Here is a 22,369-nt window from a genome sequence, read left to right on the forward strand (position 1 = left end):
CTTCCATGTTACGCTGGCCCCAACTTGGGTGATAGAAAACGCCCCACTTAAGTGGGACTTTCTGCCGCCAACGGCCTGATTGTAGTTATTTGGCTGCGACTTGCTATTTGAAGTCGCTTTTGGCGTGGGTGTGCGGCGGGCGCCACAATTAAGTGGCGGTTTGCTTACCCATAGGGCGTATCCTTTCGCGGACTGGCTGTCTGGATCATTCCACAGCCGACCCGGTCTGAATTCCAGCTTTGATTTTGGCGCAAAGAATGCAATTAGGTGGGTTCAGAGGCACGAGCAATTAACTTTATTCATAAAATTAGAGTAAAAGTCTTGTTACTATCTTCACTGTCAAATTTATCGTTATAATTCCGCAATTAGAGGCTTTATTGCATTGGCAATAACTAGAACAGAACATAATTTGTTTAAAACCCATCTATTAAGACGAACTGCTGACGATTTGTTGATAATTTTTCGGAGATCATTATTTTGCTTACCTTAATTGCAACTAGAACGTGCAAGTTAATTGGCCTAATAAAATTAAATGTTCACTAAAAGTTTAATTTTTTAATTTCTAAATGCCTTGGAACAAAAGGTGTTTTAGCTCAGGGCAGCGCTAGTCACTAGTTCGTTCCCCTCGGGCTACAAGTTCGAAGCAATTGGGAGCGGATTAAGGGCCATTAAAGTGTAAGCACTATAATTAAGGCGCTCCCGAGTAGTTAAACCCAAGCCCGGAGCAATGTCAAGTGCGCTAATTAAGCACTCCTGGCACATTGTGGATATTAGCGAGCGTAAGATGATATGAAAATGAGATGGTCGGCCGGAAAGTGTGTCAACCATAAGTCAAACTCAAAAAAATGTGCCACCACGCACTCCTCCCCAAGGTCATTTACAAGAGGCTGAGGACAACAGCGATATTACCGAGTGAAAAAAAGTTTACCCCTTTTCCCTCTGATCCCAATAAACATTTTCAGTGTCATGCTGTGATGCGGGATAAAAGCAAAACAAAAATCACAAAAATTCGGACAGCAGCGGACAAACAAATTACAAGAAAAAAAGTTAACTCGCGCCTTGCGACCTTGAGATTGGCGGCATTAACCTATTACGCAACAACGGGTAATTTTCCACAGCGCAGCGATTACTTTTGGACGAGGGAATGCGCTTTTTTCGGTTTATGTCTTTGAGGTTTCTAAAACAACTTTCAAATAGCCATTATTATATTTATAATAAAAAATGTTGTTTTTTAAGAACTAATATATCCAATTATACCCAAAAAAGTGTGGAATAAAGGTTTTTCTACAAATTGATAATAATTTATCATTGCATTGTTGACCAAAAACATGTGAACATTTTTACAATTTTTTAAAGCTTGGGATAATTTTCTGCGCTAATTTCGCTGCCCGAAAACCGACGCACGAAGTGTTGTAAGAATCTCAGTGAGGCCAAAAAAGCCGAGATATTCGTAATTGCAGTCGTAACAATCCCAGCAAGATAATAACGAAAAGCACAGCAACACAACCATAATAATCACGGCAGTCAACAGAAGTTGATGGCCCTGCTCCTGCCCCAGCATTGATTGCATGTGGCACGTGGTCATGACATTCCTCCAAGTCCAAGTCCGATGGCCATGCGATTCTGCAGCACACTTAAGTGCATTGCTATACGATTGGTTGCCTTGAGGCTACAGATCATATATAGTATGATCATTCGAAATCGGTGATCGATTCAGTCACAATTGTCTGCAGCATTGCACACTGCACTGTTCACTGAAATATGTATATTGAACTGCAAGAAAAACAATTTTTAAAATGATCTTCAGATTCACTAAAAATGTCTATATGCAGCTCATAAACCAATCGAGAAGTCCAAGCTGAAAATAAATTCTTCGATGGCATTTTGGACAGTGTTCGCGAAGCGTGTGTTTTTTATTTTCGCCACTTTTGATTGCTGATGGGATGTGGTAAGAATGCATGTAAAAATGGTTATTGAATTTATGATTAATGCCTGAGCGCAGTTGTCATTGAAGGCCCGACAAATTGGCCGGCCAAGGCCAACCGGTGCGGCAAGAAATCTGAGATAAACGGGAAGAGATCGTTGCCAAAGCTGGTGGGAACAGACAGCTAAACACACAAGGCCTAGTGAGTCCCAAGATGCAGATGGCAAACGCGGCGGCGAAATATAAACAAAACAAATGACGGGCAATCACAACAAATCGCGCAATGATATATGCATGTACACATGAACATTTTGGGGAGTGCTGCTCCCGAACTCCCGCCTTCAGCCAGGCGCGGCACAAAGCAAAATAGTGTGTAATTCAGCCTGCATTTTAATTTGGCCAAATGCAGACGTAACCCGATGCCAGGCCAAATATTTCGTCAGCCGGGGTCTTGGGATGGGGGCTTCAATTGCAATTGCCTTGGCGGCAACCGAACACGCAACCAAGTCACTAAGACAATCAGTACGTGCGAAAAGATCCAACGATCCAGCGATCCAACGACCCAACGCCTAACGGCTAAACGGATCGAACCCAGAGACAAGCCGCGTCCAACCAAAAACTTTTGCTGCCGAACGAAAGCGAAACGAAACGAAAGACTTAGGCAAAAAACTTGATTGGCACGCGCCAAACTTTGAGTGCGAAGTGGGCAGGAGAGGCAGGGAGGTTTTGTTGCATTGGGGGCGTCGAACATGTCGGTTGGATCAGCTGACTAATCTGGGGGAGTTGAGCTAGGTCGGCAAAATTTACACTTGGAGAAAAGTTTGTGATAGGAATTAAATTTTTAGGATCATACTATGTATTATTATATTAATGTCCAATAGCTAAATTCTAATTTAAATAGATTATTAAACAAAATGACGTAAAGTGACCAATCTTTCAAAAACACAAAGAAGTTATATAAAATAATTATAATAGGATTATAAATAATTATAATAACGTTAGCAACTATATATATTTACAGTGCATCATCACAAGTGCCATCTATGTTACAATTAAGTCTTGAGAAAAGAAACAAACAAATTGATCGCAGCTTATGCCCGCTTTAAAGCTGTTCACTACCATCCACGAACTCGCGATCCACAAGAGCCGGCTCGAACAAGTTGGCCCGCAGATCGTGGCTGCAATTCGAGCCCAGCTCAGCTCATTCTGCCTACGAGGCGGCCAGTCGAACGACGAATCTCAAGCCAGACGGTTGCCATCGCAGATTTTTGATCACGCGCCACGATCAAGTGCATCGGAATATCCAACTCATACCATACAACGCGCTCTTCGTGGGAATTAGTTCCACGATCCAAAGTCGATCCGAAGGATACCGGCGAGACATTCGGAGTGCCAAAACGCCACACGTAACTGACAAGTGTGACGAAAGCGGGGAGAAAAAAAGATAGTGGCGACGTAACCGTTACGCTTAAGTGCAAGCAACTGTTGCATTTGCCAATTTGCCCCATTTTGTGTGTCCGACTGAGCGTGAGTCGCTTGGCCAGCCAGTGAGTAGTGAGTGAGTGTCTGGAGTGAGTGTCGCAGTGAGTGTCGCCTTGAGTGTTTGAAGTTTGGGTGCGATTCCTTCCCTTCCGGCCTTCCGATGCGGCCCACCGTCGAGGTCAAGGGTCGCCTGCTGTTGACCCTGCTGCTGCACTGCCTCGTCGCTCTCGAGGTGTGCGGACGGGCCGGTGCCTTCACCCTCCTCTCGCCCTTTAGCTACAGCTCCCTGAGCTTCAAGAACCTGCTCAACTCCGTCCTGCTCTCGAGCAACCCCAACCTGGCCGGCGGCGGAAGGAACCTCAAATCAGATGTCCTCGAGGATGCATCCCTCATCACGGTGAGTCTTTCGTAAGAATGTGCTAGAATGAGCTACGAAAGGGATAAATCAATCAGTATGTCACTTGTGTTGATTATTGTTTGGTTTAACAACATGAAGAATACCAATTAATCTGTGAATAATTATAGTAATTTATTAGGTAATGAAATGACTTGAGAAACTTTTATATTATTGATAATTAACTATTAATGTGTCTGGCATATTTTCTAACAAAATGTTAGAATATCATTGTTTCTTCATTTATCAATTATATGCCTTTCGTATATTAGTACCTGAAACAGTACTTTAGAAGAAAGCTGTTTTGATTTATGAGCCCAAGTCGGTCAAAACTCCACGCTTGAGTTCCCCCTTGCATTGACATTGGTTTTCCACGGCGACTTTGTGTTGTTTCTATAACACCGCTGTATAGATTTTCTATACGGCATTATCGCGTTCTGTTCTGATATTTACTTTGGTCGAGCAGTTTTTGTGTGTCATATAAATTTACACTTTTCACTCCACGCCGCCGAAAGAAAGTTCCCGTTCTCAGGGTTCGTTGACTCGACATATTCGTGTGAGAACCAAGTATTACGGATTTTAGTTGAGCTGTCCAGTGGCACCCGGTAATGGTCACCTGTCGTGATCAACTGCAGTTGCCACTGCACTTTCCATCCGCTTCCCTTTGTTTTTTTTTTTTTTTGTTTGAAGAGAAAGGGGGAGTTGCCGTAACTTGTGTACATTTCGTAGCCTTTTTATGGCGTTAATCATGTCTAACTTTAGTGAGTGAGTTAACACAACGGCGAGTACGTAACTGATGGATTTATTTCTAGAGTTCAGGCTAATTAAAAGGTTTACGAGCCATCATTGCTGGCGTGAAGTAACGCCGAGCTCTATGACTTAATAGGTGACAGAATGAACTGCATAGGGGATTCCACTTTTGGGAGAAATCGAATCAGGTTTTATATTTATTTGCTTATAGTTTTCGAACCCACCTTCAACAAAACAAAAGCCGGGCTTAGCCTTCGTTGAAATGGATCCAATACGAAACAAGCGTTTTATGGCCACAGACATCAGAGTTCGTTTAATGAGCTGGGCTTTTAGAATTGATAGCCGTGGTAAGTGCGAACTGACCATGAGCTCATTTACAACGCTCACGTGCCCAGCAATTAGATCAACTTGTTCATTGGGCATTTGTTCACACAATTGTAAGTGCCTGTGGCTGCTTTTCCATGGGTTTTCAAAAACGAATTATCTCAAGGCCAGGAAATTTGCATTTCACATGGCGTCTACGAGAAACAGCAGATTTAGCCAGCCAAATATCAAAGATCACACCGAGCTGAAGATTACCCAATCGCATTCGCTTTCAGGGTGGGGTCAACAAACAGACGGGCGAAAATTAACAAAGCCAATAAACCAAAGCAAAGCCGAAGGAAAAGAGTTATTAACAAGTGTTCAGCAGGCATACATTTGGCCACGATAACGTAACGTATTTATGCGATTTACGTGATTCGAGCCGTTGCGCAGGCCCAGAAACTAATAAAGGGAGAAATATATAGCTGTATATACCTATACTACCTGGCACATTGTCAACCCAAGTGCCAGCGTACTTTTTCTCCAAGTGGATCTTATGCAAAGTCATGGCTGGGCTTTCGAACGCGTTCGCAGGCGCGTGTCTGCAATGTAACTGAATTCGGAACAAAACACCAGGCCGCTTCACAATTTCTGCACGTTGCCAAATTGCATAATCAGGGGGCTTGGAAGATGGCCAGATATGTATCTATCTATGTGCACTTACAACTCGTATCGCACCGAGGGACACCTCTCGCGGCTGACAATAACAAATTGAAATTGTCAACGCCACAATGATCAACGTGCAATTAGGCTAACCTGTCCACGTCCGCAGCGCTTGACTGACTTTGAAATATGGGTTAGCAGTCTGCCCGCCTTCCGCCCACCACCCACTGACCCCACACACCGCCTCTCCCACCATCGCTCCCCGCAAAATGTCAACGAAGAAAGCCCAAGGCTTTTTCCCCAATAATAAGGAAATAGTTTCGGCATTTGGCTTGGCTCTGGATATTTTGCGCTTTTGTTTTGCATAAAATTGTCTCGTTTTTGCTTTAATTTGAATTTAAAGATTTCCGCATTGTCTTTTCTTTTGGAGCCCAACATGCCGAGTATTGGCAAATGGATGTCGTTTGGACTGATTACGTCTAGGTGTTGTAATGCGTTTTAAAAGAAATTCCAAAGACTTGATTTGAGTATCCTTCTTTAAAAACAAAATTGTTAATTTTACCAAAAATATGAACTAGTTCAACTAAATGTGTGTGATTAATTAAAACTTTATTCGCTTAATACCAATCGATTATGAGCTAATTATAACCACTTGTTGCTATTCTAGCAACCCTAATCGATTGAAGTAATTTGCATAAATTTGAACTCGCTGCTCCACTTGATTAGACATCTTGAGAGCAGGGTTCAAATGTGATTAACCTCTAAGATTTTGATGTCATTAAAACGATGTCAGTCGGCAGCGGAATAAAGTCAGCACGGCGGCACAGAAACTGCAGCCAAAGACCCAGGCATCGAACGAGAGGAGGAAAAACTGGTTGGGGTCGGTGGCGATGACATCGAGACGTTTCGAACCGAACGGCAGTCATTATAATGACTGTGATAAAAGCCGAAGTCAATATCAAGGTCAGTTACAAAATGAGCGATGGTCTCAAAGTGGATATCGACATCGAGGGCCCATCCAGCCGTCCGTCCAACCGAAAAACTCAAGAGTGGCTGGTGGTGGGTCTTCTTCAAAACTGATCCACTGACGGCTCAGCTCAAGTTCGAGCTGCAAAAGTGTTTTATGCAAATGAATCAAAGGCACGCCACAAAGCCCCCTATAAATAGTCCCCCACACGTTGACACTGCAAAATTTGCATTGGGTTTTCGAGGAAAACTACAAAGCAAACGAAATCATGGAAGCCGATGCCCATGCACGCCCAAAAGTTCCATGCCATTACAGTAGGTACTTCGTCTATGCGATTTAATCTTGTTGCACTGAATAAATTGGAAATATGAATACATTTCTTATTTTCGATTGTTATACAAACACGCAGTTAAGATGTGTGAATTTATTTAAGGAAACCGGTTGTGAGGCGATTATAAAAAAAACTGTGTTACTCTAGGTCAGTGCTCACTGTACAATCAAGCCACACAACATTGCCAATTAGCATGGACACAAACCGGAGGCAGGCAAACACAAAAATTAGGTGGTCATGATGAGCATTATGTTAATCGCAACTCAAGACGATTTTGTAGGTGCTAATGAAGCATTTGCGGCTTTCAGTCGAATGAACGAAAAGTTCAGTTAGCAAAACAGTAAAAATATGAAAAAGAAACCGACCAAACACAAAAAAGACGACTTACCAACCAACAGCCACATTTTAGTTTTGCATTGGGCCAGGTCGAAATCGGTGTAGTTCAACATTTACTTTTCCATCGGCCTCTCCCAGTCCCTGCTTCCACTTTAGCCACTCTTATTTATTTAATTATAGTTTTTCCATGGTTTGCGCACATTGTTTGCCCGTCAATTTATTTGATTTATTTACTGTGCGTTTTAAAATTGGCGTTAAATCAAATAGTTCAATATTTGTGCAGTTTTATTGTACTTTTGTCTAATTGTTTTCTGTTAACAGCTTATTTCATTTCATATGATTGAATTAAATCATGAAAAACGGCATTGTTTATTTTAGAACAAAATTATTAAAAAATCAATGCTATATCAATATGATTTGGTAAATTCTAGTTTTTTCTTTATACAATTCGCTCATATAATTTTTCGCAATTTCTGTTAAACAATTAATAATTGAAAATTGTTTCAGTATGATTTGGTAAATTACACATTATGTTGCATCTGTGATTAATGGAATTTCTTAACATTGCGATGATAAATATAACAATTAATTTAATGCGTTGCCATTTTTTTTGACCACAGATAAATATTGCAAAAAATGTTATTACTGAACATTTGTCGTGTGGTGCGAGTTTCAAAACTTTCCGAGATTGGCCAACACGCAGGGCGGGAAAATCCAGCTGCCGGCAGCACTTTGTTGCATTTTGAGCATCTTGCAACGCCTTCGCGGCGCTTCGCAAATATTGGCCGGCTGTTTGGCCAAATGTGTGTCAAGCTAAGAAAAACAAAAACTTTGCCGGGTAGCATCGCCAGCAGCTGTTGCAATTTTTTCGGGGCTTGGCCAAGTCACTTTCTGCGGCTTCTCTGCGCCCCGTTCGCACGTTCATTCATTCTCGAAACAAAGAAATTACGTAAGACAAAAGGCAAGGAAATGGCCGAAAAAAAACACAAAAATAAAGCTGAAAAAATACAAATAAACCAAATTTATGCTTAAACATTTGGCAAAAATCGGCCGAATACAAAACATGCAGAAACGGAGCAGGAAAAAAACATTTCGCTGGCTTACTTTGCGTACCACTTCCTCATGTTGACCAACCAGCCGGCAAGTCAATTGGCCAATTGCAGTGTTTATATTATTTTCTGGCCAACAACAGGAGGGGCTATTCGCTGCCAAGGTTAATTAAAATGCCAGTCGGCCCGCATAGCCTCTCTTTCTGTAGCTTTTTCACTCATTCCAGCTGATTTTCAGTTTGTTTGCTTTGAAATTTGGGTAATCGCGTGTTTATAACTTAATTTCAACAATGGTGTTACGAGTTTTTCCTACGGCCACCCACTACCCGACCGGCTTACATAATCGCACAGACTTATCAAACGTATCACGGACTTCTGAAAAACCTATAAATTCATTTGCCAGCAGGAAGAAAAGTATGCTGTCATACAGTGCGTATGCGTGATACGTGACTGGGTTAAACTATGGCGATGTGCTTATAGAGGTTGCCGCGTGTACTTTGCGTCACCTGTAGTTCCAATAAAGCATCGCCAATGTTTTGCTTTATAGTTAGCCCGATACTTTTGTTTTCATCGGTGTCAATAAAGCGGTTCTATAAGGTTCTGTAAGCCAATATAGTTGCTAGAATGTCGTTTAACCTGTCTGCCTCTGAAATAATCTACCTCAACTATTTCACTTAGCTTTAACATCTCTAAGATGGAAGGGTTAAAATCCAGGCACAAGCTCTATCCTCTCAAACCCTGGACCACAACAGCTTGTCTGGTAACTTTATTAACTTGTTGATACTGCAAATTAAAATTCATTACTTCCAAATGACTGTGGTTAAGGCCAGGCGATTGCCTCCTTGATGACGATAACGCAGCCAGTGGATACCAGTGGTCTCCTCCACCTGCCCTTCCATTTGAACTATGCAAATTAACGGGGTAGAAACAAAAAGCAGTAAGGGCAGGCGGAACGTGGAGCATGGCAACTCAATTTCACACTACCATGATTTGCACTTCTAACACCTTTCTCTCACTCTGACGCATTTTTCCCCCCTTTTTTTTTTGCTCTTCCAGCCCAAATTAATACGCAAATATGGATATCCATCGGAAACACACACGGTGGTGACGAAGGATGGCTATATCCTGGAAATGCACCGCATTCCCAAGAAGGGAGCCCAGCCGGTTCTCCTCATGCACGGAATTCTGGATACCTCCGCAACTTGGGTGCTTATGGGACCCAAGTCCGGTTTAGGTGAGCTATTTTACAGGGTTAAAATATTTACTTTTACTCAAAAAAGGACAATATAGTTTGGCTCAAAAGTGATTTTATTTTGACTACATTTTTGGCTTTAAAAAACTGTTCTCAAAAGAGTAAGCAATTTGAATACTAACTAAAAGAAAACATTTAGCGATAACTTAATCTAAAATAAAATATTATCAACGAAAGATTGAACTATTTAAATATATATACTTCGCATCGATGGTTATTGCAATTTTCAGTACTCCTTTTGTATCATATGCAGAGGTATTTAATAAAATTTCCACAATCTATATTGAGTACCTTCCTGTGATGTTAATTAATCAAATTAAATATATTATCCAGGCTACATGCTCTCCGATCTGGGCTACGACGTGTGGATGGGCAACTCTCGGGGCAATCGGTACTCCAAGAACCACACCAGTTTGAATAGCGACTACCAGGAGTTCTGGGACTTCACCTTCCACGAGATGGGCAAGTACGACCTTCCGGCCAATATCGACTACATCCTGAGCAAGACGGGATACGAGCAGGTCCACTACATCGGTCACTCCCAGGGAACAGCCATCTTCTGGGTCCTGTGCTCCGAGCAGCCCGCCTACACCCAGAAGATAACCTCCATGCACGCCCTGGCGCCCATCGCCTACATCCACGACATGAAGAGCCCCCTGTTCCGCACCCTGGTCCTCTTCCTCGACTTTCTCACGGTGGGTGGTGCTTCGGGTTTTGGATTTGGACTTGGGCTTGGGGCCGCCACATGCGGCTGGCTCATTTTCCATTTTCCATGCCGTATTTGCACCCGTCTCATGCCGTGTTTTTTTTTTCTGCAGGCCGCCACACGAATGCTGCGCATCACGGAATTCATGCCCAACACAAAATTCCTAGTGGACCACAGCCAGGTTGTGTGCCACGACAACGCCATGACGCAGGACGTCTGCTCGAATATCCTGTTTTTGGTCGCCGGCTACAACTCCGAACAGCTGAACAAAGTAAGCAGGGGCACTGTGAAAAACGGTTGATCCATATACTGGATAAAAATTAAATGATATTTCCAATTTACGTAAGGTAGGAAGTGATTTCAGCCGTTGATTTTGAAGATAAAAAATATGCTCGTTAGTTATTTATTCTTGTTGTATATTTAGTTTAGTTTAGTTATCTTCCCATTTCTCCCATTTTTTGCAGTATTCTAGATTTGGTAGTGTGATCCGTAGGTAGGATTGGATTACGGGTGTGTTTTTGGCCACGATTTCGCGTGACTCGCCGGGCAAACTGAATGAGCCATCGATTTGGGTGTCCCCTTCGATTGTCTTCATTAAGTTGGCACTTAATTAACCCGCCTCAATTGGATTGTCGATAGGGATAGTTTGCATATCCGTTTGTGCCACAACATGTCGGTGCGGAATGTCCTTAATTGCTCACGACCGTTTGTGAGCCCAAATTACGTAAAGAGTGTGCAACTCAATACCTTTTTCGGTACCTAGTTGGCCCTTAGTCGGTGCACAGTTCAGATGGGCCCACGAAGTAACTCGGGGCTGCAATTATCGATGGGTTAAACGTATTTAAACACTGCCTTAGTCCCCCAAGCGAGCACGATGTTTGCATTAAATATGCTCAATGCCCGGGCAAAACTTTGCCCGATAATCGACCGCAAGCTAAACACCCGCAGAATCAAAATTATGGCCCACAAAGTGCGGCGGGCTTAAATTACTTGAACAAGATGTAAGTGTGGGGATGAGGGGTAGTAGCTATATGTAGGCTACAGAATGTGGGGGCATGACCTGACCTGGCGTCTGCCATTGAAAGGGTGTCATTATCTATTATGTCAACGGCCGCCAAGAGTGGGCGGCATCTTCTTGTTTGAAATTGGCATAATTAACTGGCAGGCCGGGATGCCGGAGCACCGAAAACAAGCGACAATGCATGCAAATTAGGCGCGATTCCATGGCCCGACATGAACCTGGTCACCCACTTGCTCCTCCCTCCACGCCCGCCTCCATGTGTTATATGTGGGGTGATAATGCTGCCATGCTGGGCATTCGGAACATGGGTGCACTGTTGTTACATTGTGCGAGAAACAGGTGTGGGATTCGGAATGGCGATTAGCCATGCACTTAGACTCGATTTAATCTAAAAGGAGTTTATTGAATATCAAAAATATATACTAAATATATATCCATTTTAGACCATGCTTCCTGTGATGCTGAGCCACACGCCATCGGGAGCATCGATTAAGCAGCTGGAGCACTTTGGCCAGCTGATGAAGTCGGGCCATTTCCGGAAGTTCGACCGCGGCTATCTGCGCAACCAGCTGGAGTACAACCGGATGACTCCGCCGGACTACGACTTGTCCAGGGTGAAAGTGCCGGTGGCACTGTATTACTCGGTGAATGATCTGCTCGTCTCCACCACGGGAGTGGACCGTTTGGCCCGCGAGCTGCCCAATGTGATCGACAAGTATTTGGTGCCCATGGAGCGTTTTAACCACCTTGACTTCCTGTGGGCCATCGATGTGAAGCCACTGGTGTACAATCGCCTCGTGCGAAATGTGCGCCGGGTGGAGAATCATCGGGCCAAGCTCACGGCCAATTTGGCCAATTACCTGGCCATGCAACTGCAGCGCCAGCAGCTCCGCCAGCAGATGCAGCAGCAGATGATGGAGGGTCTGCCGCCCAATGTGCACCTGCCCCACGGACTGGGCATGGAAATGTTGGCCAGGGCAACCACCTTTGCTCCGGTCACAGATCCCACCACAACCATGCCCATGCCCACGACAACGACGGAGAATGTTGCGGAGGATGAGGTCCTGACCACCGCCGCCACCGCAACGGAAGTACCGGCGTGACTTTGACGCCGCCTGGCCAAGCTCGTTTCGTTCCACTTCCATATGACTGTGATGACATTTTTAACAATTTACCGATCGCAGCATCGCCAAGTTCTCCGCCTGGAGGACCGCAGGTGCAATCACTCAGGCGCAATCCATTCCCATCCATCCAAGAAGCATCCCACAGAGAGCCCCAACTTCGATACGTCCACTTTTTACACCAGAATTGTTCGATTCGTCTTCTGTGCTACTCTCAATACTTTAATTTATGTGTACAAATTTATGAGTAACTTTAAATGTACGATTATTTTTAATAAAAGACATACTTTAAGAAAATCTGTCTCAATGCTTTTTGGGCAACAAGAAACCTGAAGAAAAAAGAAGTTAAAGACTTGCAGCTATTGAAAATAAACCAATGCTTTGTGTATCTTTAGAAATGGGATTTCCAGCATCATAAAAAAAAACAATGTAAAACATGCTAGTTCAATTATCATGGATTATTATTAAAATAATTCCTTCATTTTCTAAATTGACCGTAAAAACAAAAATTTTTAAGGTGTGTGAATATTTTACATTTTATATCTTTTTGCCCACAAGCAAAAGTATGCAATGGTTTTTGTAGATTTTTCTGATTACACCCATTATTATACTACCTTTGTAAATCATGAAGCAATGTGATCTAATAAAATCATGTTAAGATATATTTAATAGCAGACTTGGCCAAGAAATCGCAAACTTTTGCAAGCAAGTATATATTTTGGTGAAAAACCCACTGCGGTTTTAGTCTACCCCAATGGCTGGAAAGATGGGAAGCTTTCTATAAGAAGGAGTGGGAAACAGCACCAACACTTAATTGCGACTTAAAACGCAACTCATTTCGACAGCCAGGGTGCAAAACTTTATCCTGGTCGCAGCAGGAGTCAAAGCCACAGGACCAGCACCGGGACTACACTGGCAAAAATTGTAGAAAAAGTGCAAACTCTGTAAAGTCTTTACCACTAGATATTTTAAAAGCTAAACACTTACTTAAAATTCTTAGAAACTTTTGTTTCAGTGCACGTCCAAGACCAGTTCTTGGCCTGGGAAGCCCGGAGAGCCTGTGGACCGCAGTTGTGCACTTGCAGCGACAACTTAAAGCCGCATGCCCAATGAATTGCCTTCATTTGTCGTCGTTTTGGCGTCTGGCGACCGGCGACACAAGGAGCGAATGGCGAAAAGAAAACGCAGACAGCCACTGTAGGCAAACTTACCGCGCGCACTGTTGCTGAATAAACAAGCAAACCCAGGCGCCCAGTGGGTGTTGGCAGCAGGAGGGGATTGTGGTGGTAGCCGGGACTTGGATCGGGACCAGCATGAAAGTCACAACTTTCAGGTGATATTGCCTCTGGTCTGACTGCCAGCCGAAGGGAAATGAAAAATGCAGTTCCTGCCGGTGGCTGCTGACTTCTTGTCGACTAATGTCGAATTGCATCCGCTCCTTAGTTAAAATTGAATGCTAAAGTAAAACTAGTTCAGCCGCAAGAGTTTTTCAATAAAATCGTTTGATAAAATATAACATTTCATGAAAATATTCCTTAAACAATATTACAATTAGATAACTCTTTAAAAGCTTGACTGAAACTGAAAAGGAGAAAAATAGTTTCCAATGAAATTCCATACATTTAATAGAACAAAGTTCCTACCACGACATGACTTCCTCCATATGGCAGGGAATCCTCGTTTGTTTATCCTTGCTGTTGATACCAGAGGAAAATAAAAATCCACTCGCAGCAGGCGAAACAAACATGCAGCCACAGTTGCGAGCACACAACTGACACAAATTCAACTTTAATTAAAGTTTAGCAGGAGGATGCGCTCGCAGAAAGAGACGGAGCGATAGCGGAGAAAGAGACAGGCAGATGAAGGTGCTCTTTTCCCGCTAAGCTATGGCAGCCCACATGTTTACACATCGCTTTTAACCAACTTTGACAGGCTTTCATTCTGCTCTCTACACCGAAAAAATATTTATGTGATTATAAAAATAAATCGCTTAGAGGACATTAGTTCAATATAAGTTTGGGTACCTTTTAAAATATCGTTTTAAATTACTTAAATATAATTAATTGATTTACATATGGTTTAATCTCAAATATCCTAACATTATTATTTTTTTCTATACCTAGCTCAATCTACTTCCACTATTTTCCTTTTCATTCTCCCTCAGCTGTCATTTTTTGCTGATACTCCTTTGTTTTTGCTCTTCATTTGCCTTTGTTGTATGTGATTTGCTGGTGCCCCGCCCACTCGGCCACCGCCTTTCTCCCCAACTCTCTGCTTCTTTTCCTCGTGTAAACAAGACATTAAGTACAACAAAATAATTAAAGTCAATTAGTGGCTCTTGCCTGTGCAACTAGCTATCGCATATCCCTCTCTTTCCGGCCCTCTGTTTCCATCTCCCTCTAAGCCTTGGTGAGTTGGCTTCTGGCTCAGTTGCTGTTGATTTAGTTTTGGCCTCTAATGATATTGTAGAGCTTCTTCAGGGGCTGTCATTAGCTCCATAGATGCACAAACACTCTAGTTTGCACCCCAAGAAAGCCACACATCATAATTTATTAAATCAACTATAATTTTTGATGAACTTCGCTGTTTGGCTGAAGCTTATGTTCCTTTAATGTCAGCATAGCATAGTTACTAACGGATAATATATAGCAATTCAACAAATTTGATTCTGTTCAAACATTTTAAAAATATGCAATTCTTTACTGGTATACAAAATAGTCAAATTTTCATAATTGCGCATCAATTTAATTAACCAAACATGAAATTAAGCCGAAAGCATTACTTCTTTTAAATGCTGAAGAGCAGGACGAAAAAATGTCATTGGAAGGCTTAAATTAATATTCCTGTGTCAACACAATGAACAACAGTTAAGTGAAGCTTTTTAATTAAGGATTAAAATGTAAATGCACGCGAATCTATATGAATATCGACAATCTCTGATATTTATTTCGTTCCGATTCGATAATTGAATTTGCAGCAAAGACAAAAGACAACGCAAGGCCTATTGCATTCGCATGATATTTTTTCCGTTTATACAATAATAATTTGTGGCAATACAATTACAATGCTCGCTTCGAGTTGCTCTTTTCTATTGTTTCGTTTTGTGAACAATAGCACAACAATAAGCCCTCGCTTGCAATTGAAAATTAAAAAATAAACAGAGTTGCAGAGTTTCAAGTTCCTTCGAATAAAGGGCCACTCGAAAGGAATTGGAGCCAGAGAAGTGACTTTTGTGGCGGGGCATAAAGTTACGAGGACTTATTGATTACAAAGTAATGAGGTAAAAACAAAGCTCGCATTTTCCGGGCACATACATACTGCCAGTTCGACCCCGAGTTGATTGATTTTACTTCGGCATCGCTGGCAAATTTACATTTCCATTCCAAGTAATTTAGAAATAAACATTACCGTCAGCAGCCAGTGAAGCGCTCGTAATCGTTAAGCAATAAGCTGCCACGCCCTGCGGACAAATTGCCACTGGGCGACACTTCAAAGTCCTGGGAAATGCGATGGGGAAAATTACATTTGTACGGAACCGAATTTGCATGCGAAATGTTTTCCTAATGATTTTCCGAAGCATTAAAACTGAAGCGAGGCTTCCATTTCTGATCGGGCTAAAAGCTTATTTCACTTCGTATTTAAATTACATTGCTCGTTTGGCCAAATCTTAAGTACTACCTACTTTGATTTTAGTCGGTTGGCGCTTTAAAATTAATAATGATTTCGAGTCGCTACCCGGCTGCCTGCTAATGACTTCTTCTTCGTTGGTTCGACTCTGGCCACAGGGCGTATGATTAATACTTTGTTTACACTCGAAGTAGCCGCCGCCGAGGAAAATTGAATTCTCGATTCATCACCTTCCCTTCATCAGCTGCGTACATTTTGCATAAATATTTCGGCAAAGTGCTGAGAGCCAGGCAGCCCAGCTACATCATCAGTTTAACAAACTAATTTGCTTGCCAAAAAGTCCTTTTCGGGACCATTTTATAAGTCATATTTACGTTGGACGCCTGCCAAGTGGCCTTTGTGTCCGGCATTTTGAAGGCAGGAGCTCAATTTAAGTGAGTGCCAGCAGCCTCCGTCCTCCGTCCTTCGTCCTTCTGCGCTTAATGATGTTATTCAAGTTGGCTAAAGGTGTCTGCTGGGCATGCAAGTCGAGTGAGTGGCAGGACTTAAAGTAGCCGAGGAAGCCAATCATTAGATAAATCATATTGGCCAAAACACGCCCCCAGCGAAGAAATACGTATTAACTAACTTCTTAGCTCACCACTTACGCTGAACTAGGCAGAAACCTAAAACTAGGCGGTACAGTAAGTATCGTAACATAAATTTAAATAGGAATATTTAAGGTTGGAGTTCCTACAGTATTTAGTTTAATCTGAGCTTTCTAGTTTTTATAGTTCCCGGAATGACAGAGTACGCAAAAGATAGTGTATCTAAATTCTTAGTAAATTTCACCCAAGGCAGGCCGCACTGTAGCTCAATAGCAGCCAGTTTATTGTTATTGCCCTGCGTAGTTGACATTTGTAGTTGTTAGTGCCTTTATCGCCGTTGGTGGCAAGATGTTAACATTTTCGACCACGTCCAGAAGACATTTTCTGTCGAGTTGACATAAAACTTGTCCTTATGGTCAACAATGTTTATGTTGTTGGCCAAGTTTGCCGCAAACGAGAGTTTTGTGGTCGCTTTTCTGGTTCGATAAGAACTAATTATGAAAGTTCCTCTTTGCAATTTGTTGCCACCGAATCAATTTGCGGGTCAATACTGCTGTGGAAATTTATACGTTTAATCGAAATGACCAACCGGAAGATAAGCGTAATGCGAGGAAGTACATTAAAATTTCAAATGAAATTGGCTAGAAAAAACAACATTGAATATTATGGCTGCTCTGAAATTCCGCTAAAAGCTGACTCACTCCCAAGTGTATAACAATGGCAATCAGCACAAGCCACTTGACAAAATCCCCAGACATTCCATAAGTTTGCTTTTATGGAAAATGTCAAACACTCAAAGCATTAGCATGAAAATTGGCAAAAGTTTGACCGAATGATGAATAAAATGCATTGCCAAAAAAATATGATATCTTACAGATTATGAGAGGAGCATTATAAAAGGATTTTTAAAATGTAACAGGATAAATAATTTATTTTATTCCACTAAACATATACTTTAAAATACTCAAAACAATTTGTATACCCGTTACTCGTAGAGTAAAAGGGTCACGCCCGCACTTTTGATCAATTTTTTAATTATTTCTCATTTTATTCCCCAATATCTATCGATATCCCAGAAAAAAGATTAAACTTCACAGTCACACTTTCACTAGCTAGGTAACGGGTATCTGATATTCGGGGATTATGACACTAGCATTCTCAATTGTTTTGTTTTATTTTTAGCTATCCAAGCCACTTTTTTCTTAAGCGCACCGGAAATAGATCAGGGGATTAAGTTTGCTCTTGGCATAAAATTATTAAACTGGAACTAAAACTGGAAATGAGTTTAGTAAGTCGCTTGAAAATTCAGTTTTATAAGATAGGGTTTTGATCTTATTATCATACTGTTATAATTTTAGGAAATACTCAACGAATTACTTCTATGACCTTCATAGAATATGCAATTACATCAATCCCTTACAAAGTCGACAATTATTTAAGGGTTTTAAAACAAATGATTGTATGCTTTAATCAATAAATCACTTCATAAAAGTAACTAACGAATGTGAGTTTGTAAAATGCAGTTCGAGACAGATTTCACCTTACTGAAAATGTGGAAATATGTAAATAATGTCTGTGTTTATAAGAACTGAGTGGTTTATATTACAAATACCAATCGCAATCGTTCAATCGGCAATCGGACACTCTTTCAGACGACGACAATGGACTTGGCTCAAAGAGACCCATTCGTTCTGATCAAATTCATTTAATATAATATCAATAACAAATGCGAGAGCGTTTCGGAGCAGATCGTTGAATAACCGCGAATTATGAGAGGTCGTCGAGTTGTAACCAACTAATTGCCATACCAGAAAGCCGGTTTGCCACTCCGGGCCAAGCCGAAACTGAAAAGCCACAGCATCGAAAAGCAAAATCAATATCAAAAGGTGAACACAGGTGAGTGTGCGTTGAAAGTGAAATTGAACTGACGATGGGGAAGTGCCATTTAAGAGATGATTTCTGGGCCAAGTGCGCGGCGCCTCGTCTTCCCAGGCCGGCCCACCTGCACTTCAGGTCCATCAAAAGTGCCGAACCCGAGGAGCAGTTGGCCGCACACCTGGGCCGCCAGAAGAAGCGAAAGAAACCCAAGCCAAAAGCCCAGGCCGGGAACAGTTTTTCAAACGCCTTAAAAGCCCGAGACGGAGCTGCAAACGGTTTAGTTCCTCGCCGCAAACAAAACTAGTCACAACAACGTGGAGCGGAAGCCAGCAGCGCCGAAGTGAACCAGTTAACAGCCAGAGATACGGTCTGAGGTAAAGACACTCAGAGAAAAACGTTTAAAAAATAATTAAAATTAAAAGTGAATTTCCAAATATAAAACAACAGTCGAAGGGAACAAACAATTTTAGTGCAATTGTCAAAAATTTGTAAAAGAAAGTGAAAAGTGAGAATGACTTTAAATTTTTTAATTATAGCAACGTTCAAAAGCTAATATAAACAGTGAAAAACATATAGCTTTAAAGCCAGTTTAAAAGTATTTAGTTATTTGTAAGATCCCTTCCTCTCGCAATATCGTAAAAATATACCACCTTTTTTCTCTGCAGAAAGAGAGAGCTTTTGGAATAAGGAGCAAGTTTTTTCAGAGCCAAAGTGAACGTAGCTTTCGGCGCGTTCGAACCACACTCGTTTGATTCATTGCCAGCGAGCCACTGAACCGCCTCGCATTCCGCGAATACCAAAAATAAATCCGCCGAAATGCTGCGGACCTTTGCCATTCTGCTACTGATCGCAGTGGCTGTAAACGCAAGAGCTGCGCCACAAAAAACCACCGTTTCGCCGGAGTATGAAGCCACCGAGGAGGTGGACTCCTCCACCTATATGTCCGTGGAGGAGGGCACCATTACGGTGGACGTCGACTCGGATGTGATATTGACCACCAATCCCGAGGGTGAGGCCTTCACCGAAGCCAGCCCCGTAGTTACGACGGAGGAACCACTTCCGGATTCGGTGGTGCAACAGCTTGAGAGGGAGCGTGCTCAAGAGGAGGAGCTCAAGAATCCCGAAAAGCCGGAAGACGAGCTCGATTCGGAATCGGAGGAGGAGGATCAGACCACATCAACAAACACGGAGCCCCCAAAGTCTGAAATTTCAGAGAGCACCACCAAGCGGAGCTACAAGTTCGGAGCCACCACACTGCCACCGAGTTTCATCACAACCACTAGTAGAGTGGAGATCACCACTATTCTGCCACAGGACGGAGTCACGACGCCTACTGCTGAGACCGAGGTAACCACCGTCAAGGAGGAGGTCAAAACCATAAGGAACTACTTCGAGCGGAAGCCCGCACATATGGAAGAGATTGAACTGGACATGGCCGAGAACCGAATGGAAACGACTACAAATGAACCTCTCCATGAGAACGTGGAGCTTTCCATGATTGTGACCACCGACGCCGCCTTGGTGGAGGAGGATAAGAAGCCCGGAATTGAGACTGATCAGGCGGAGTCTGTGGAAACAACAGTGGTACCCGTTCACCAATACGTTAGCAGTGCAGCTCCTATCGTCACTGAACCGCAACCGGAACTAACAACGGTGGTGCCAACAGTAAAGGAAGAGGCAGCCACCACTGAGGGTGCCATTGAGGAAACTACAGGTGTGTCTTTAATCTAAAAATATATCAGAAGCTTATTGCTAACGATAAGTTAACTTAATACATATTTTTTCCACAGGACTGCCACTAGTTTTGTCCACTGCATCTAAACCCACCACAGAGGCTGAGGAGACCACTGAACCAGCTCCTAGCACCACCACTTCAACCACCGAGACTGTTCTGGTCACCACCAAGGTGGAAACATTGGAGAACTTCCAGCCAGAGGCCACCACGATTGCTTTCGACACCTCAACCACCACAAGCACCACTGAAGCTCCAACTACGACGAGCACCACCAGCACCACTGAAGCTCCAATTACGACGAGCACCACCAGCACCACTGAAGCTCCAACAACGACGAGCACCACCACTGAAGCTCCAACTACGACGAGGTCCACTGAAGCTCCAACTACGACAAGTACCACCAGCACCACCAGTGCTCCAACCACAACCACCACCACAGAACGCCCCATTCAGACGCGAGCTCCGCGTGTGGAGCGAATCTTCAACTCCGACGGAGTGGAGGTGCTCTACGGATACTCGTCGGTGGTGCGGACCAACCGCTCGTGAGTGGTCAGCACCACACGACCTTGTCAAGGTCGGACAACTTGCCATTATGTGGAGATTGATGCTCGGGTTGTTTTAGGCAATTTTCCATTCTAAACGAGTTATAAACAAAAATATTTAAATTTTATGCGACGGGCCGCACAGTGTGATAAACCAAAAAAAAAAGAAAAACAAATAACGATGCGTAAGAAGATATCGATGGAGATACAAATCCGCACAGACATCAAACAAAACAAAAATAATATTGTGCAAAATTTGTGAACGGTCTGCCAAATGACAAAAATGAGGAGAAATGCGTGAGATAAGCGATTTTATAAATTATAAATAAAACATGAACACCCATCTTTCGTTTTGTGTTTGTTTTGGCGATTGCACAAAGAGTTAGTAGGTATTTTAAACATTGTTGAACCGAAAATCGCTCTTCAAATGGGACATAATATTGCCGCAACGAAATGCGATTGGCTGAGGTGAACTATAAGATACCCTGCAATGGTAGTAGAAGCAAAGATAATTTAAACTTGTTTTAAACTATACCTGATATAGAATATTCAATATAGAGTATTCAATATAGAGTATTTCCCAGACTTCTTTCCAATCCAATTCACTGAATATGATTCATTTTGTATATTGTTTAAGCAGCGCACCCAAGAAATCAAGTCAAACACAAGCTCAGACATTCAGCAGCCCACAAGCTGATCGCTGCCCACCTGCAAAAAAAAATAAAGAAAAAAAAAACAGAAAAAGAAAAACCGGCAATCTCCCCAAGAGTTGTCGTCATACATTTTTGGGCTTTATGTTCCGGCATGGACGCAGTGAGTCCGATGGACAGACACGTGGACCAGCCAGGCTGACTGGTTTGGTGTGGTCAGCTCTGCAGGCTTGGGTCGCCTGGCAGATTATTCATTCATCGATCGGCTTGTGTAAATCCATGAATCCATGAAGGGGCACAGGGCTTTTTTCGGGGTTTTGCAATGAGTATCACGTTTGCTATGCCTCACTCTCGGTGGAATTTGAAAGCAATCGGCTATAAAACAAACACCAAGCTCTAATTTCCATTTGAACTTGAGCGACAGGCGCTAAACTGCATGTTGAATGTGATTCGAATGAATGCGGATCGAAGGTTTTGGCGATACGGGTTTTTTTTGGCCACTTAACTTGCCTTTATTTAGTAAGCCAACTGACTTACTAAGCTCTAGGTCGTGGGATGTACCGATACCAGGCAGTTAGTCATATGCTTAACGGGATGTAGAAAATATATATATAAAGATGATAACGATAATCACAGAATTTTCCTTATTAGGAAGTTAGGAAAAAAGGAAATAAATAGATTAGTTAGTAGTATCTCTCCGTTTTCCTTGTCTATGAATATATTTATCCTGCACTTTTAATGATCCAAAATAGACCACACATAAGTACAATAAATTGCTTTATAAAACAAAAAGATTCGCTAATTTTTCTCACAGTATGTTTGCTACAGTAAGCTCTGGCTCTAAAAGCTTCATTCGCAAAAAATGAAAACAGCTTCTGTTACAGCCGAAAACTATGCCACTTATATATTTAAGCTACAGTTAACCATTGTTAACAAGTTAAGTAGACTTATTTTTGTTTTCTTTGTTTCATTATGGAAATTAGGTTGTCATATAAAAAAAAAAACACAGGATAGAGGGACATCCCATTCGAAAAACCTGCCTTACGAATTA

General features: G+C 42.3%; 2 protein-coding genes across 2 annotated transcripts; both read left to right on the top strand.

The window, feature by feature from the left end:
• The first annotated feature begins 3,161 nt into the window (after positions 1 to 3,161).
• Positions 3,162 to 12,597, top strand: LOC117150589 (lipase 3). Its single transcript, XM_033317545.1, has 5 exons — positions 3,162 to 3,803; positions 9,256 to 9,433; positions 9,785 to 10,146; positions 10,270 to 10,428; positions 11,622 to 12,597. The coding sequence occupies exons 1-5, from the start codon at positions 3,567 to 3,569 to the stop codon at positions 12,279 to 12,281; spliced, it is 1,596 nt and encodes a 531-aa protein (XP_033173436.1). The 5' UTR covers positions 3,162 to 3,566; the 3' UTR covers positions 12,282 to 12,597.
• A 6,060-nt stretch (positions 12,598 to 18,657) lies between these two features.
• Positions 18,658 to 21,017, top strand: LOC117150444 (integumentary mucin C.1). Its single transcript, XM_033317330.1, has 3 exons — positions 18,658 to 18,765; positions 19,057 to 20,105; positions 20,182 to 21,017. Exons 2-3 carry the CDS (start codon positions 19,208 to 19,210, stop codon positions 20,670 to 20,672), a joined length of 1,389 nt encoding a protein of 462 aa, XP_033173221.1. The 5' UTR covers positions 18,658 to 18,765; positions 19,057 to 19,207; the 3' UTR covers positions 20,673 to 21,017.
• Positions 21,018 to 22,369: the final 1,352 nt, after the last annotated feature.

Source organism: Drosophila mauritiana, chromosome 2L, assembly GCF_004382145.1.
Source record: "Drosophila mauritiana strain mau12 chromosome 2L, ASM438214v1, whole genome shotgun sequence".
Classification (NCBI taxonomy): domain Eukaryota; kingdom Metazoa; phylum Arthropoda; class Insecta; order Diptera; family Drosophilidae; genus Drosophila; species Drosophila mauritiana.